This window comes from Halichoerus grypus, chromosome 4 (genome assembly GCF_964656455.1).
Source record: "Halichoerus grypus chromosome 4, mHalGry1.hap1.1, whole genome shotgun sequence".
Lineage (NCBI taxonomy): Eukaryota > Metazoa > Chordata > Mammalia > Carnivora > Phocidae > Halichoerus > Halichoerus grypus.
This window is the reverse complement of record NC_135715.1, coordinates 114,609,196-114,626,253: the sequence shown is the minus strand read 5'-3', so window position 1 is coordinate 114,626,253 and position 17,058 is coordinate 114,609,196. Positions and strand designations below refer to the sequence as shown.

At 45.0% G+C, this 17,058-nt stretch overlaps 1 protein-coding gene across 1 annotated transcript in view; it reads right to left on the bottom strand.

Annotated features, from left to right (window-relative positions):
- The window catches only part of KIF5C (kinesin family member 5C), a 147,013-nt gene that overhangs the window by 26,983 nt on the left and 102,972 nt on the right, over positions 1 to 17,058 (bottom strand). The window contains exons 15-19 of the mRNA XM_036092566.2: positions 15,376 to 15,522; positions 8,922 to 9,110; positions 5,102 to 5,219; positions 2,925 to 3,001; positions 1,727 to 1,836 (exon numbers count right to left, since the gene is read on the bottom strand). Coding sequence (XP_035948459.1) covers positions 1,727 to 1,836; positions 2,925 to 3,001; positions 5,102 to 5,219; positions 8,922 to 9,110; positions 15,376 to 15,522 — 641 coding nt within the window. The remainder of the gene's footprint in view (positions 1 to 1,726; positions 1,837 to 2,924; positions 3,002 to 5,101; positions 5,220 to 8,921; positions 9,111 to 15,375; positions 15,523 to 17,058) is intronic.

The following is a 17,058-nucleotide window of genomic DNA, read 5'->3' as shown; positions in this document are numbered from 1 at the left end:
GGTCAGAAGAATTCTGCTTTGCCTGCCCTACAGACGGCACGCACCCACTCGGGAAATCTTATTTGGCCATTTCACCCATCCCTTCCCCTCTGGTCTGATGATCTGAAAACATCCCCTAAGTCCAAATTCCTGGCTGACACAGGGACAATGCCACTGTGTGAAGTCTACAAGGAGTGGGTACAGAGAAAGGAAATACAAAGAAAGCCCAGGGTCTGAGGCAAAAAAAGAAACTTGCCATCTGGTTGGGGGCACTTGGTCAACATTTGCATGCGGTATTTATAAAACATTTTGTATGGCCCTACCTGTGCATCCGTAAAGGAACAGATTCTACACTATCTGAAGGAAAGTCCAGAGTCTGTTTGAAAGCGCAGGCCAAGGAAACTTCTCCATCTACTAACTCATTCACCAACCCTCCCTCCTTCCCTCCCCACTGTCCCCCTCCAGTTGAACATGTCGAGGGTGATTAATCAGAATAAAGAACGCAGGACACGCTTGAAGGGGAAAGAACAACATGAATAACAGCATGGGGGTGGCCCAAAAGGAGGGGGGCAAAGACGATGCTAAGGACTCGCCTTTGGTAGGCAGTGAGCACGGAGCCCAGATCACAGCACTTACACTTTGCTTCGTTACCGTTCTCCTCTTTCAAAATGCAAATGTGCTGTGTGAGCAGCTTGCCCACAGTGAAGAGAGATTTGGATCAGTAGCCTGGAGAATTAAACTCTGACTCCAGTTTGATTCCTACGTAGCCGTGTGACCCCGAGAAACTCATTTAACCTTGCCTTGCTTCCCATACAGAAATCTGGCTCTTCATCTACAGAAAGTGGGAGCGGAGGGAGGCTTTAGTCTAGATCTTGGGGATGAGGTTGGGGGTGTTAGTGGATGGAACTGTGTTTCAACATAACTGGTTTTCTTCATTTTCCCTCATCTTTTATTTGGGGGCAATTAAAAACATTATTCTGCAAAGAGGTTCAAAGATTGCCAAGGCACTCACTGTGCAAAAATGTAAGAACCCTCGAGGAGAGGATCCAGAAGGCACTCCCCAGCTTGCTGCCTTGTTTTGACAACGAGGCGGGAAGGTCAGAGAGAAGGAGGGGAGAGGTCATTATGGAGCAGGGGTTCTTCAGTGGCTGTGACGGGACGGGAGAATGGACCCGCGGGGGGTGATACCAGAGGCAAGCTGCAAGGGCGCCATCCTGGCAAAGCCCCAGGTCCACGAGCAGACACGGGGCCCTGAGAAGTGTGTGCAGGTGACCAGGTGGCTCAGGGTTGTGCGGGGAGCATTTAGGTGTTGGGGTGAGGATGCAGCAGGAGCTGACTGTCTTCTCTGGAGTATTTATTAGCCTATCAGAATCCCTGAGTCAGGACCAATGTAGGGTTTGGGTTGTTTTTGTTTTTGTTTTTTTTTTGGTATATATTTTCCTACAGACTGTCTCCACCTACGAGGGCATGTGTCTACCCAGCCGAGTCACCGACATGACCCTGACTCCCGGGGGACGAGGAAGGACGGCTGCGCCCGCCTGCCGCCTGCCCCACCAAAGCCCCCGGAGGCTCAGCTCCAGATGGGAGAAGAGACGTTGGAAGCTGCACGTCTAGCCTGCTGCGCACAGGGCAGAGCACAGAGCTCGCAGGGCGAGAACAGCAGCCCTCGGCTCAAAGCCACGTCCTTCCAGGCTGCCCCGAGAGCCATGCCCACCCCCCTGTCCCGAGAGCCCCTGGGCCGACTCACTCCCGAATCTCATCGATGATCTTCTGCTTCTCCTCGATTTCATCCCGAAGTCTGGACAGCTGCTTCTGGTGAGCTTCCCGGTGGCTCTCCATCTGCTGCTCAAGGGCCTTCTGCAAGCCAGGCCAAGAGAAATGTGTCACCGGCTTGTTGGCTCACAGCCCACACCATGACAAGCCCTGGATTGCTTCTACCTCCTACCCTACATCCCTTGGCTGTCAAGTCCCAAAACTGGGGCCCCAGAACCCGCCTTGCTTTACTGGCACAACAAAACCCAAAGATCTGTGATAAAACCCAGCAGGCCCTAGGAGCTAGATCAGCCCATTAATTAAATAAAAAGCTCTCCTGTGACCTTCTACAGCTCACCTGAGCCACATGGCTTCTCTCGCCAGGTCAATCAGAGGGCACAGACCTCTTACTACACCCAGGTGCCCATAGACAAGCCACGTAACCCGTGTGAGCCACACTTCCTCACCTGTAAAATTTAGGGAATTGTCCCTGCCCTGAGCACTGCACAGATTTATGGTGATATTCAGAGACCTTTCCACCGAAGCGATGTGAAACCAGGAGGAGGGCCCATCAAGGTGAGGCTGCAGCAGGCTCATGCCATGGGCACTCTTTTACCTATGGGCTTACACCCACAGGGACTTGGGGGTTTGCCTAAAATGAATCAAAATTCTTACATCCTCTCATATCTCATTTTATTCACCTAAAAATCTTATTTCCCAATCATTTTTCCTACATTGTCCTTCACTACTTTACATGTGACCAAAAATAAACCTCTCTATGTGTACAATGGAAACCCAAATCTGGAGTGCTTCTTTAAAAAGGTCAAGGGGAGAGATGTTCTCTTTCATTCACAGGAAGGGCAAATGCTTCCTCAGAAGTTCAGCTCGGCAGTGTGGCCCACGCGGGGACTGGGAGGGGCTGCTCCTTTCCCTCCCCCAGGAACACGGAGGAAGCCCGGACTAATGCAGCATGCCTACTAGCTACGGACCTCCCAGGGCTTCTGGACACCTCCGTTCTCCTCTCAGTCCTGGGCCAGGCCGCACTGTGAGAATCGCTCTGCCTGCCGGGCACTGGTCCCTCCCCCCTCCCTCCTACACTGCCCCACACGTCTCCGAAGGAGACAGATTTTCCTAGAATAAGAAAACGCAGTCCAAACGCACGCCGGGTTCCAGGGAAGGGGCGGCGTACACACCTTCATCTCCTCCGCGTCCTGCAGTCGCGTCAGATGCTCCTTCTCCTTATCCTGGAAGCTGACTTCGTGCATTTTTTCTGTTTTGAATTTTAAATGTGATTGAAGATTTAACGGGCGGGACTCACATCCAAAAGTAAACGTATTTTTAAAAAAGATAAAAGACCAAAAAAAAGGAAGAAAGGCCACGGAGTGAAACATGAGCTTACATGACCAATTACAACCATGCTATCCAAGATCGGGCCTCCCGGGGGAGACTTCTGACCCACGGAGGCTGCCCACTCCAGCGGGAGGGGCGGCGGGAGGGGGAGGGGTGCTGACCTGGGAGTGGGCCACTCGAGGTCAGAACTGCCCCGGCTGTGTCCGACCTCGCCCCTGGCCTCGGTGAGCAGCACCTGAGGCGGTGTACAGTAACCTGCCTTGCAGATTAGAAAGCACTCTGTGAATGTCAGTGGCATTCGGATGCATGCCACTATTGGAGTTCCAGAAAGAGCTAATGTACCTCCCATGGGTACGCTGTTTATTCTCTAAGAATCTAGAGCAGGAAATCTAAGGACAAGAACAAAGAAAACAGAAATATAAAATAACACTGTCCAGATTAAACAGGAAGGCCCCCATAGTTGGTGCGTGGTACACCTCCAGGGAGAGCCTGTCCCAGCCTATTCTTGACCAGGGGTACTCACTGGGCACACGGAGCAAGCAGCAGGCTGGGGCGGGGGCAGGGGGTAGCAAAATGGTCACTCAAGTCATTACGCTTTCTAGCTAGTCTGTTCTACTTTATTTCAGATCTTCTCACCTCTATTTTATTTCTACTTCGTGGCACCACTGCAGAAGCCATTTACAAGAGAGAAAAGTTCCTTTCCATGTCAAGTCTTGAGGGGAGCATGCTATCTCTAACATTCATCCATTATCACATAAAGAAAACATGACAAGGTCATAGCAGGGGTAAGGATGTTCTCAATCCTTCTCAATTTGCCTTGGCATTTGAAACAAAATGTATTTACTGAGCAAGTAACTATATTAACAATAAAAGAAATAAAAGAGGGTGACATCATCACCAATCCTACTCCCTATCAAAACCATTTTCATTTCAAATATTAATCTGCAGGCCTTGGAACACAAGTATCCATTGATTCCTAAATGTTATAACCACAGTAAAGATAAGGTTACACATTATGATCTTTAATCTAAGGACGCCTTGTAAGCATGACCCCTGCACGTACTTCATCTCCAAAACAAAGCACATGTTCTGTTAACATCCCATAGCTCGTTTAACTGCTGGACATTTAGGTGGCTTCCTTTTCTTTCCCCCACTCATACAAGGAATTTGCAATGAATATTTGAGATTTGAGGATCAAAAGGTATGACAAGTGTTATGATTATTACTATTTATTTTCAAAATGCTTTCCAAAAGGACTCTAACAATTTTCACTGCAAGTCATGGTATGTGTCTTCCATTTCACCACAATGTGTCTGTTCTTAAATCTGTTCTGGTTTGTTTCTAGTTACCTTTCTTGAATTTTTTCTATTTATTCGTATCTATTGAGCACTTCCTATGTGTCAGGCACTTCCCTAAGCAAAGGGCATCAGGAGGCTGTCCGGCAAAGGGAAGAGCTGTTTCCAAAGATGGAAGGTGCAGGCAGCCATTGGTAGAAGTTCAGACTCTATATTAAGAGCAGTGGGACACCACGGAAGGGTCAGAGGCATGGGATTAGGCGCAAGATCGAAGGTGATTTTAGAATAGTTCCTTGGGATGCAGCACAGCGGCCGGCCTGGAGCAGATGGGGTGAGAGCCTCCGTAGATGGATGTAGCCACAACTCTTAATTAGGATTAAGGATAGTAAAAATGAAGGTGGAGATGAGCAGAAGCAGACAAGCGTCTGGCAGGTCCAATGGACAGGTCATGGGGACAGACTGGAGGCAGGAGGTGGAAGAGAGAAGATTCTGACTCAGGCAACAGGGTAGACTGAAGGAAAGTGGGAAGAGGAGTAGATTTTGGGTGGGGGCAATCTTCTAGATATTTCTTTTTTCTTTTTTTTACCCCCCCCCCAATTATTCCATTGTTTTCAGCAGATCTAGAAAGGGTATAATTGACCAAAACTAAACATCATGAGTTCGGCCAACTAGAGAGTGTGATGTAGGCCAAGAGCTCAATACCTGCAAAGTAGTTGACTATTTACCTTGGGCTCGGAGTTTGGCCAGCTCTTCACTGAGCGAGTCTTGGGACTCTTCCAGCTGCCTCCTCTTCTGTTCCATGTTCTGCATGTAGTCTGTCAGGGATTTGATTTTGGCTTCATGCTTTAAATAAACAAATAGATGAGAAGGAGGCGTGAGTGACCAGCAATGGCCTTCCTGGCTTGCCTGGGGCTGTCCGACGGGAAAATGCAATAGAGGAGTTCTTGAGTCCCTTTTTCGAGTACCAGCTCCCACATGATGCATATTCTGCCCTTGGCTTGGGATCTGTGACCACAGACTAACATGGCCCTCTGCTTCCTCTCTGTGTTCCTCTGCTTCATTCCCCACCGACCCCTCTCATCGCCATGCCCCTCCTCACCATCCACTTAAGCGAGATGCCAAAGCCCAAGCTGGTTTTTCTCCTCGTAGAAAACAGTGTGCTGGAAAGAAAAGAACTGGGAAAATGTCTAGGGCAGAGGCTTCATTCTTGGAACCAGCACCTCTGGATTCTGTCTCCAGAATCAAATATTGTGTGTCTTTTCTTTTCCTGTCTCTCAAACACACCAATTCCCGTGTCTCAGAGACCTTGCATTTTACATCTTTCCTCTCCCTAGGAAGCGCTCCACCCTACCCACCCAGAGTCCTTATCACTCGGGTCCCAACATTTTCTTACAGCACCCAATTCAACATGATTTATCTATTTCTTTTTACTTGTCAGCTCCATGAGCATATGGAGTCAATGCTTAATAAATATTAGTGGAACCAATGAATGAATGGAAGCTCATTGACTGAATAAAGACAGTGGGCCCTTTCCAGCAGATGGAAATACGTAGAAACTCACCCCGCTCAAGATGTACCTTGTTCACATTAAGGCAGGAAAACCCTGGAGACTGAGCTCTAAACTCATGAAATAACCTCTGGGAAATGGGACTCAGTTAGAGCAGTCATGTTATAAGCACAGCTTTTGATGAAAAGGCTGAGTGTAAACAAAGAAAATAATAGCATTTTAGCTGGAAATATTTTGTCAGATTCCTTAGATTACGTCAGAAAATAAAGAGCCAAGGTTTCTCTTACTTTTGAATCCCAGGAAATAATCATTAAGTATTTGGTTCTGTGTAAATTGTAACAGAGTACAAAGTAGCACCCAACAGAAAGCTGTAATTCGTTGCTAATGGAGAAAGCACTAACACAGCTATCCTTTAACATTCTAATATGCTAATATTCTTGACTCTGATCTCATATGCCCAAAGTCAATGTCACTCTCAGACTTGGGCAGCTGGAGCCTCAGTCCTGGGCCCCACACTGTGAACACCCCACTGCGGCCATCCTCTGGCTTCACTCACTCCACTGAGCAAACAATGCATATGCCAAGGGGGCATGCCACATGGAACCCATGTCCCCTTCCAGACCACACTCTGAGGACTGGAAACCCAGAAGCTCCCTACTCCAGTGGCCCTAAAGGCCACTCCCAGGGCTGGCACGGCACTCCTGTCATCAATTCACACAGATGAGAGCTGACAGTTACACGGTGCTATCAGTTCCCACAAAGGACAGAAGGGCCGGTGCGTCCAGATGGAAAGGGAAGACAGTGGGCTGCAGACTGAGGGGCCTCTATTTGTACTCCTGCCTTGGTCTCCAAGTGTTAGGGGCAGGACTGGCCAAAAGCACATGCTATCAGTACAAGAGGTGACCTGGATATCAGACTTGAGGTGCAGGTACTCTGCCCTAGTGTTTATCATTTTCTCCAATTTTTTAGATTATAAAAATGTCAAATAGTAAAGCAAATCCAGAAAGAAGTGGTATAGATTTCACCCATAAACCACTCTTTTTTTTTTTTTCTTAAGATTTTATTTATTTGTTTTGGGGGGGGTGGGGAGCAGAGGGAGAGGGACAAGCAGACTCTGTGCTGAGCACGGAGCTGATGGACCTGAATCCCATATCCCTGAGATTGTGACCTGAGCCAAAATCAGGAGTCTGACCCTTAACCGACAAGCCACCCAGGCACCCCCACCCATAAACCATACTTAATTTATCAACTATTCTCTGGTCTTATCTGTATGAATGCATACTGTATAAAGTTACAAGGCACAGCATAAATATAACTGAGCATTTTCATTTTCATTTACCTTTACATAATCATACTTTCCAAATGGCTATGTTTTATAAATTTTTTCTAAGAGCTGCATAGCAATCTTCCATGTAACTTAATGTCATTAGCCTATCAATAGATATTTGGGTAATTTATTTTATTATAACATAAGTAATATTGCACTCAACATCTTCCATATAGGCTTTGCACATTTTAATCAGGAAATAAACATATAAAATAAAATTTTTGCATTTTCATTACCAATGAAAAATACCATAAATGAAATTACTGGACCAAGGTACTTACATTTTTGTGGTTTTTGATTCCCAAGGTGCTTTCCAAAACGACTGGCCAAATTATACTTTTCTCAGCAATGTATATAAATTTCACTATCCCACACCAACACTGAATAATCTTTCCAATGCGTTTTTGCTTATTACGCTGGTTATAAAATGGAAACTTGATGTGTTAATTTGCATCTGTTAGATTACTATGGCGGGAGACGAGGTGGCTGGAGCTGGTTGCATGATGACATGTTACCATGTTTACAAGCATACCAGAATGACGTACGCTTTTGTCTCTCAGTATTATTTGATACACCACTCCCTGCTGGTATCAGTTTCCCGCAAATGATTTCAGCTGTTTTAATGCCTGGTCTAAGGCTGTGAAGCAGCCCTCACGGCAACCCTCCCAGAAGCCTCAAGCCCCAAACACCAAGCTCAGGTATCAGTGGCAGACCAGAAACGAGGCTGCTCTTTTCCGAAACCACCCCACTAAAATGAAAACACCATTTCAATGGGCAGAAGAACAGCCGGACCTCACTGAGCAGACGAAATGTGCCCTGGGGCTCGAAAATCCCTTCAAGGCTTTGTGTTCACCCATGCTTTGGTTTGAGTCCCAGATCTGCCTTTCACTGGTTGTAGGAGTTTGAACCGTGTATTTAATCTCTCGGAGTCTCACTTTCCTCCTCTGCAAAACAGGAATAATAATAAAACCTGCCTACCAGGATTTTTTTAAAGATCAAGTGAGATAATGCACATGAAGTGCTTAGTGCAGTGTGTGGAGCATTGTAGACGCTCAATAAAACGTTACCTGCTACTAGTGGGGCGCCCGGGTGGCTCAGTCAGTTAAGCGTCTGCCTTCAGCTCAGGTCACGATCTTGGAGTCCTGGGACTGAGCCCCACATCGGGCTCCCTGCTCAGCGGGGAGTCTGCTCTCCCTCTGCCTCTGCCCCTCCCCCACTTGTGTGTGTGCGTGCACACGCGCGCTCCCTTTCTCTCAAATAAATAAAATCTTTTTAAAAAATGATACCTGCACTATTATTAATAATAGTAGTAGCAGCAAATAGTTTGTTTTCACACATTAAATTGGACCTGTGGTAGAGATTAAAAGATGAAGGAATGTTGCCTTAGCTCAAGGAGTTTTAGATTCCACCCAATCTCATCCATTCTTCATAATCTCTACCTACCTACTTATGTATCCGTATACAGATAGAAACATGTAGAAACATCCCTTAAAAAGGGACTGAAGGTAATTCATGTAATTCACACAACAAAATCTATCTAGCCTTCAGCATAAGCCTGGGCTCTCATTGTCTGGGGAGCCCACGGACAAGCCTCACGTAAAGTGATGTCCATCAGCTATCGCTGTCAGGCGCCCTCAGACCCAGGAAGAACACAGAGGAAGCAGATTTCAGGAAGTCAGGGGAGTGAAATGAGGGGAAAGGGGTGACCTACCTGGGAGATGAGCAGCTGACACGCTGCCAGTTCCCGCTCGCTGGCACTCATCTTCCTGTTGGAGTCCATCTGGGCATTCTCGAGCTGCTTGCTGCGGTTCACCAAGGATTTGACCTCCGACTTCATCTTGCTGATGTACAGGCGGGCCATGGTGAATTCCTCCTCAATGACTCCGTTCACGTCTGCCAACTGAGCACAGGAGGGAATGAACTCAACTATTGCTTACAATTCCCAGAGAGTCATGGGGCCCCGAAAATCTGTCCACGGAGCCTCAAGATGTCTTTGGATTTCTGTTCAGGAATCCCTAATTATAGGACCACAGGCTGAAAATGATAGCTAAATATTACTATATATTCACTATATAAGTATAGCCCAAGTTTTCTGAAACTTTGGGTAAGATGGAATTAAAAAACCTCTACTAAATATAATCCTCAATCAGCCAGGTTTTTCATTACAATTAATTTTTAGGATGAAAGCCATGATATTAGAGGGAAAAGACACTGAAGATTAAAAAAGAGATAACTCTGAAAAGGTATTCCTTTCCACATCCAATACCTTACATTTCTAGAATAGTTGCAAGGCCTAGTGTTTCTAAGGGTGACTCTGAGTCCCTATAAGAACTCCAATCAAAATTTCAATTATGTTCTCTATAGTCTGCTATTCAGAGAGAGTAGTCCAATGTCTTGAATATGCTTCTATAAGGAAAGGTTGAAATTAAAAGGATTTTCTATATAGTCTTCAGTTAAGAAAACAAACAAAAATCTAATGAATTAAGAATGTGCCGTTACTGGGCGCCTGGGTGGCTCAGTCGTTAGGCGTCTGCCTTCAGCTCAGGTCATGATCCCAGAGTCCTGGGATCGAGCCCCGCATCAGGCTCCCTGCTCACCAGGAAGCCTGCTTCTCCCTCTCCCACTCCCCCTGCTTGTGCTCCCTCTCTCACTGTGTCTCTCTCTGTCAAATAAATAAAAATCTTCAAAAAAAAAAAAGAATGTGCCGTTACCAAATGCCCTTTTAGGTGAAGATTTTCCTACATGACTTCGTTTACTACCAATCAATATTTCGCTGTCTCTATGTGCCTGCCCCTTCCAAGGAGACAAGAATCTAGCTTATATTATTTAAAATCATCTGAGTGGGGCACCTGAGTGGCTCAGTTGGTTAAGCGTCCGACTCTTGGTTTCAGCTCAGGTGATGATCTCAGGGTCATAGGTTGGAGCCCCGCATCGGGCTCTGTGCTCAGCGCAGAATCTCCCTGAGACGCTTTCACCCTCTTGCTCTCCCCCTCCCCCCTGCTCTCTCTCAAATAAATAAATAAAATTATCTGAGAGTTTAACAGTCTAAATCCACCTTTAGAAAGAAAGATTCTGAAAGCCAACATTTCTGCATGATCTCATATTGGCATCTGAGTTTCAGAGCTCAACCGGAAACAAAAACTGAAGCAAGATACTTGGGATAGAAACGCATTTGCTCTCAAGATGCAAACATGCTCTTGAAGGTCGATTAATCAGAGGAGCAAAGTAACTGTGTGCATATTTTGTTTAACCACCAGAGGGCAGCCTAGCACCTCAGGAGAACACAAGAGCGCCGTCCAGTACCCAGCCCACAAATAGAAGCTTCAATCCGGTCTAAGACAATGATTCCAAATATGGTTTTAATGTTCCACAGTACGTTATAACTGCCCACTTTTGTCATCATTGCTGTCATTAACTCATCATATGATGTTTTTTTTTCTGTAAACATTTAAGAGCTAGGAATATGGAATCGTGTATCAACCCTGAAAATTGGTAGCAGATAGGAAGTATACCAGACCACAGAGTGCCTGTAACTTGGTGTCAACCTTCCCCTAGGATTCCACAACAGTATTTGTGTTAAATGACAACAGTGGCAAATCAACACAAAGCAGAACCTATGTTAACAGCAAGAAAACCTACAGTTTTATTTTAATGGAGGTTCTTGCTGAGCCACTTCTAATTCTGCCTGCCAATAATGAGTTGCCTACCAACACCATTCTCCATCGCATTCCTTCTTACAACCCAATAGCATGAAGAGAACAGGTGAGAAACGCCCCCAATCTTTCAGTGCAGTTTTGTCCTCTGCCTTTGTGATTGGCCCAACGTGGAACAGAGACAAGAAGCTTGTTCTTCAGCCTCCCCTGGTATGTCCTATATATTTGTCTAGCTTCTGTAGACAGGTAAGTGAACATTCATCTCTTTCATGTGGAGTTCACAACCTCCCCCCGCTCCTGGTGGGAAAACACCACTGGACCAACAAGTAGGGCATTTGGGGAAGAGAACAAACACCTCCTCCTCTCCAGCTCTGTCTTTAGACAAGGACACTTTGTACGCCATGCCCAGATCCCGTGTGCACTGGGGAAGAGTAGAATAGTACACACAATAATGGGCTTCCTCCAAAATGAAAGCTGGATGTTTTCCCCCCCCCAAACCGGAACCATAACTTCTGGAGCCTACTTGTGTCCTAGGAAATCTAAGAGGAGATTTTGAATCTGATGGGCAACAACAACAAAAAAAGTTACTCCAAACGGTTTTACCCTAAAGATTTTTTTTGTTGATTTTGTTTTTGTTTTGTTTTGTCTTAACCACTTAAGAGTTCATATATTCAATCATTCAAGTAAATTCAAAGTTTTTAGCAATCCCAGTACACTGTTATTTCAAAAGGGAGAATCAAGTTTGTACCTAACATGTTATTTCTGACTCTCCCCTGGGTCTGACGACTCCAGCAGTACACACTAAAGCTGCGTGATCCAGCAGAGCTGACTAAGCCAGGAGAAGAGGCTGCTTTTACACGGGCACGCAGGTGCTGCCTGCCCCTCCTACCCTGTCTACCAAGGAGTCACCGCCATCCCTACCCACCCCAGGGCTCAGGAGCATGGAGTTATTGTGTAAGGTGCCATTTCTAGGCCAAGTAAAAGGTAAGTGAGGTGACTGTTCACATTCCAACACCTAAAAGTCAGAATGGGACTAGAAGTCTTTTTTTTCTTTCTTTTTTTTTTTTAATGTTCAGAAATGTCCATTTTCTTTGTCAGTACAGCACAGAGCTAAGTCATGATTTGGTTGTTTCTAAGAGCTTGATAGGCAGGAGGGGACTGGAGAAGCAAGCCTGCCTGGCGGCAAGAGCCTGGCCCCAACAGACCCAAGGCTGTATGGAAGAGGCTGATAGGAATGGAGCTGTTGATGGTGAGGGTTGATTTCAGGCCCAGAATCTGGAGCAGTTTATCTGCATCCCTGGCCCAGCCACAGAAAGGTCCCTGTGAAAGGCTGCTGGGGCCCGGGGCCCCTCCTCTGCCTGAAATTCTTCACCTCCACCTCACCCAGACCCAAAGTCGAAAGAAAATCTGGCAGCTAATCCAATCCATTTCATTTACTCTACCTCAACTTCCTATTCTAGACTTCTGGAAAACTTTGTTTTAAAGAAAGCCTGGTTGGGGCGCCTGGGTGGCTCAGTCAGTTAAGCGTCTGCCTTCGGCTCAGGTCATGATCCCACGGTCCTGGGATCGAGCCCCGCGTTGGGCTCCCTGCTCCGCAGGAAGCCTGCTTCTCCCTCTACCCTTCCCTCCTGCTCGTGCTTTCTCTCTCTCTCTCTCTCAAATAAATAAAATCTTAAAAAAAATAAAAATAAAGAAAGCCTGGTGACATAGGCAAAAGACAAGAAGAGGAAGCTCACTAATAAATCCAGAGAAAGTGAACTCTAGGCTCATCTCATCACTGGGCGGTCTCATCTTGTTTTGTAGACTAAACAAAGTACTGCCTGGGCTCTGAAAATGTTTCAAGACATGACAGAGCTGGAGAAATATGGGTTCTTCTGTTTCCCTGCTGTCTGGGCCTGTTATATTCTGGAAATGAGAGTATTTTTTCCCCTCATCCCAGGAGGCACCGTGTGGGAACTGAATAGGGTTTTAAGAAGAAAAACAAGATCACTGACAAAGGTCTCCCTGATCTGATCATTTTCTTCGATAAAAGAGTTCTATCAATTGAGTACTCATAACCAATACTCTATAGCCACAATGTAGATCTAAGAAATATATGTATAACTCATGCAATTTCTGAGCTGACAACCTGCAAGATAATGTGGGCTCATCTTGTCATTGCACAAATCAGGAAAATGAAGCCTGAGAAGTATAGTGAATTGCCCAAAGTCACACAGCTCCTACCCTTTAGCTCTCATTCCCCTAATGATTAAATCATAATTGTAAAGAAAAAAAACTCAGAGTGATTAAGAATATGATACTCTGTGAGTGAGAATTATCAATGAAAATAACTAGTTATCAATGAAATTAACTAAGGCATCCAATGTCTGGAATCCAAAAATATCCTGAAAACATCCAGCTAAGTACTTAAAAATGATCTCAATCATACTTCAGATTCCCAAAGGTAAAGACTCTTTTTTTAATGCCGAAGCACCCAGACATTCCTTGATTTCATTAGCATTTCTCATCAGCTCTATTTTAGAACGTAGCATAAAAATATCTCCCTTTATAGTTATCAGCAGCAGGCACCAACTTCTCATAAATCAGCTCCACCTTCATATTGCATGGGCCACTTAATCACCCAAACCTCAGAAGCACAACACCAATGCATGCTTCTAAAAATTAAATCCCCAAACATAAAGCCACCAAACTGGAGCTGAATAGGGTTAATCTTATAGTATCTGAGAATTCTGTGCTAAAATTAGATTCATTCGCAAAGATTCAGAAACTGAATGAAATATTCAGTTACAATAGAGGTTCTATGCAAGAACGATTAGGTTTACAAGAGGTCGTATACTCTAAGCCTAGATCTGTGATATCATCAAAGAAGGGATTTCTATGTTTCCCAGAAGTGTCTATAAACAGAAGGAATTGGGGGGCGTTTTCTAGTATTTAACAATCCCAGCTCAAAACCTGAGTGTTCCCACAAAGCAGACTGATGTAGAACTCAGCCTTTTAAAAGGCTAACCTCAAAGAATTTGATTTCAGGGGCTCTGGAAGCGGCAGCCGAGCAATGTAATACCATTCCTTGGCTTGCCAAAATCCGCCCCATGCATCAGTGGTTACACTGTACCTGGGGCGGTGTTATTGTTACAAAGCTACAGGAATCAAAACGGTGTGGTTTTAGTGTAACAATTAGATCAATAAAATAGACTAGAGACCAGAAACAGTCCCACACACGGTTGAGGGTGATGGATATGTGCATTATCTTACCGTGGTAATGGTTTTATGAGAGTATAATATATCAAAACTTTTCAGACTATACCCTTATAAAGCTATTTTAAAAAAATCTCCATCTTAGATCCCTCTCTCTCCATGCTGCAGCTAACTGATAATTGTTCTTGGCTGATGACATTCTGTGCGCGCTCTTGTCCCTCTGTTCCTAGCTCACGGACATTTTCATACCCCCCCTTTCTCCCCACCTCCCTTACTTCCTTGCTGTCAGTGGTACCAACGTGCACAACTCCAGGGACTTAACCACGGTTGGCTGAAGTCAATGACAGCAGTACTATTTTCTTTGCTTTCCCGTTTTCTCTTGCAATTTGAGGTGACCATGTGACCCAATGCTGGCTAATAAGGTATAAGGGGACATCTACTAGGAACTTATGGGATATAGTTCCCTCCTGATGAGAGCCGGCTGCCCCTTCAGCCCATCCTGCCTTGGATGTGGTTGCGTGAAGAGAAGATGGTTGGTGCTATAGCGGCTGTCCTGCTATATCATGACACAAATGTCTGCAGATGTCAAAAGGTGACAAGCTAACGAAAGCAGAAAGGAAAGAAAGAAAAGGCCTGAATCCTTGACATTGTTGAGACACTGGATCAAAATTTGCTTCTGAAACTTGAATAAGGTTAGACTGACCCGGGCAATCTTGTTAAAATGCAGATTCTAACTTCAGTAGGTCTGTAGTGGCCCAAGAGTCTATAGTTCCAACAAACTCCCAGGTGATACAGATCACAACCTGAATAGCAAATTCTGCACAAAATTCTCATACTGTGAATAATTAAATGTGGATTTATTTTTTAAGCCACTGTTAGAATCCTATTACTTTCAGCTGAAAGCTTTTCTAATTCATACTGATTGGCTAGGGAATTTTCATTCTGTTGAGTTTTCACAAAAAAGGAGAAACACAATTCTGAGACTGGAAGTGTTGCTTAACCTATCCAATTCCAAACTCCTGTGACATTAGCATATAAGTTTGAGAAATAATCCGATGTGTACAAGGCCTACCAAAATTTGAAGACACTTCCTATATGTGAAAGGTAATTTTTTCTCCTCCGCGGTACCCAGCCAATCATTCACTTAGTCATTCAATCAGCCCTTGGTTTGTTCATTCCAGTATTACCAAGCATGTGGCAGGTGCAAAGCGCTACGCTGAGCACTGGATACTTAGGAGAACAAAACACAGATCCTGCTTGCTTAGGATCACACCATTATAGGAGCAGGTAGAGAGGATAAGAGAGGGGCTGGCTTACAGTCTTCACATCATTGGTGCCGATAATTCCACCTATCTCCCCCAGATCCTTCAACAGCAAATTCAGGATCTCAGTAGCCCTCTTTTTCTGGTGGTTGCTAAGCTCTTGTAGCTGGCTCAACTCCCTCTGTGTGGTTGTCAATGTCGTCTGAAAAACACATTTTAACAGCAAATTAAAAGAGCTGCCCATCAATTCATACCCACTGCATTGCAAAGAATAACAACATAATGTAGGATGGAGTTCTTTTACCATTTCATGCAATTTCAACAAAAGAGTCCTATTAAGTCAAACTAGAGTATAGCACCGCCTTCTTTGATAAAAAGGAGAATCTGACTTGGCCTGATATGTTATGTCTACATATCACATGACAATTTGCAGGTCAGTGAAATGTTATTAAGAAGAGAGTCCAAAAGGAGCCCTCAGGTTGATAAGGTGTGATTGTGTCTTCCTACCCACGAGATGTTCTGTTTCAGTCCTCATTCTCCAGGGTCCAAACACACCTGCAAGCATCCCCACCTCCACATCCAAACAAACCTGCTCCCTGGACCATTTCCAGAAATTCCCATCTGATTTCATAATAGACGGGTCAGGAAGGCCCAGAGAGACATTCTTGAGTTTAGAAAACAACTTTTAAAAAGTTTTCGAATCTTCCCAATGAAGCCGAATTGAACACTCTTCATCTCTTCTCAAAACTGGCCGAGTCTTCATCTTAGTGTAGAGCAGTAGCTCCATTTTACTGCCAAACATCAACAACCCATCTCTTTTCCATCCCTCATGTATGTAGATATTTAGAACTAACTAACTTAACGAATCTCCACATCACCAGAATAGCCATATTTTGATGTCTTGGTACTACCTTGGCCAACAAAGAAAATAATTTCGCTAAATTACAGAGCTATGGAGCTTAATGCAAAGACACTTATGCAAGTCTGCCATACTCGGTTATTATACTAGAGCATTTTTTCAGGATCTGACTAAAAATAGTACTCTAAACCAATCTAGTAATCCTTGGGCTTGGCAGAAAATAAGAACTGTATTATGGAAAATGCTTCATTGTTTTGAGATACAACTAATATGAAGGACTCATTAAAGAATCCTGCAGAAAACAGTAAGCAGAGAAAACCGAAGTCTCCTCCTTTCCTAGGTGACTTCTGGTTTGTTTTCCTGCTTCTTTTTGGTTTGGTTTTGGCATTGCCACTGCTTATTTCATTCAGTGTTTAAAGGCCACAGAAGCAGTAGTTCCCATCTTGGGAAGCCATTTATAAAAAGCCTTCCTTCGTGCAGTTGCGTACACAGAGTTAGGAGCATTTCCCGTCAGCTCTACGGTCAGCAGATTAGCGCTTTCCTGCACCATCTGCTTCTCCTTGCCCAGGAGGACTGGATGTTCTCCACACAGCAGGCTGGGCACAATCCCATGATACCAGGCCATTGGGCCGAAGTGCCAAGGGCAGCCAGTTACAGCCACTCAGCTTCCCCCCACCCGTTTTCCAAGCAGAAAAGGACAAAATGGAAACATCCCACCGCCACCACCTCACCGAATGCTCGCTGGCCCTGCTGCTAGCTCACTGTACACAACCTGCATCCTTCCCCAGGAGAATCTGAAAATTAGGAAATGGGCAGACGGAAGCACCGGCTTAAAACAGGCCAACAAACCAACCAGGACCATCAGTCCTCGGCTAGGAC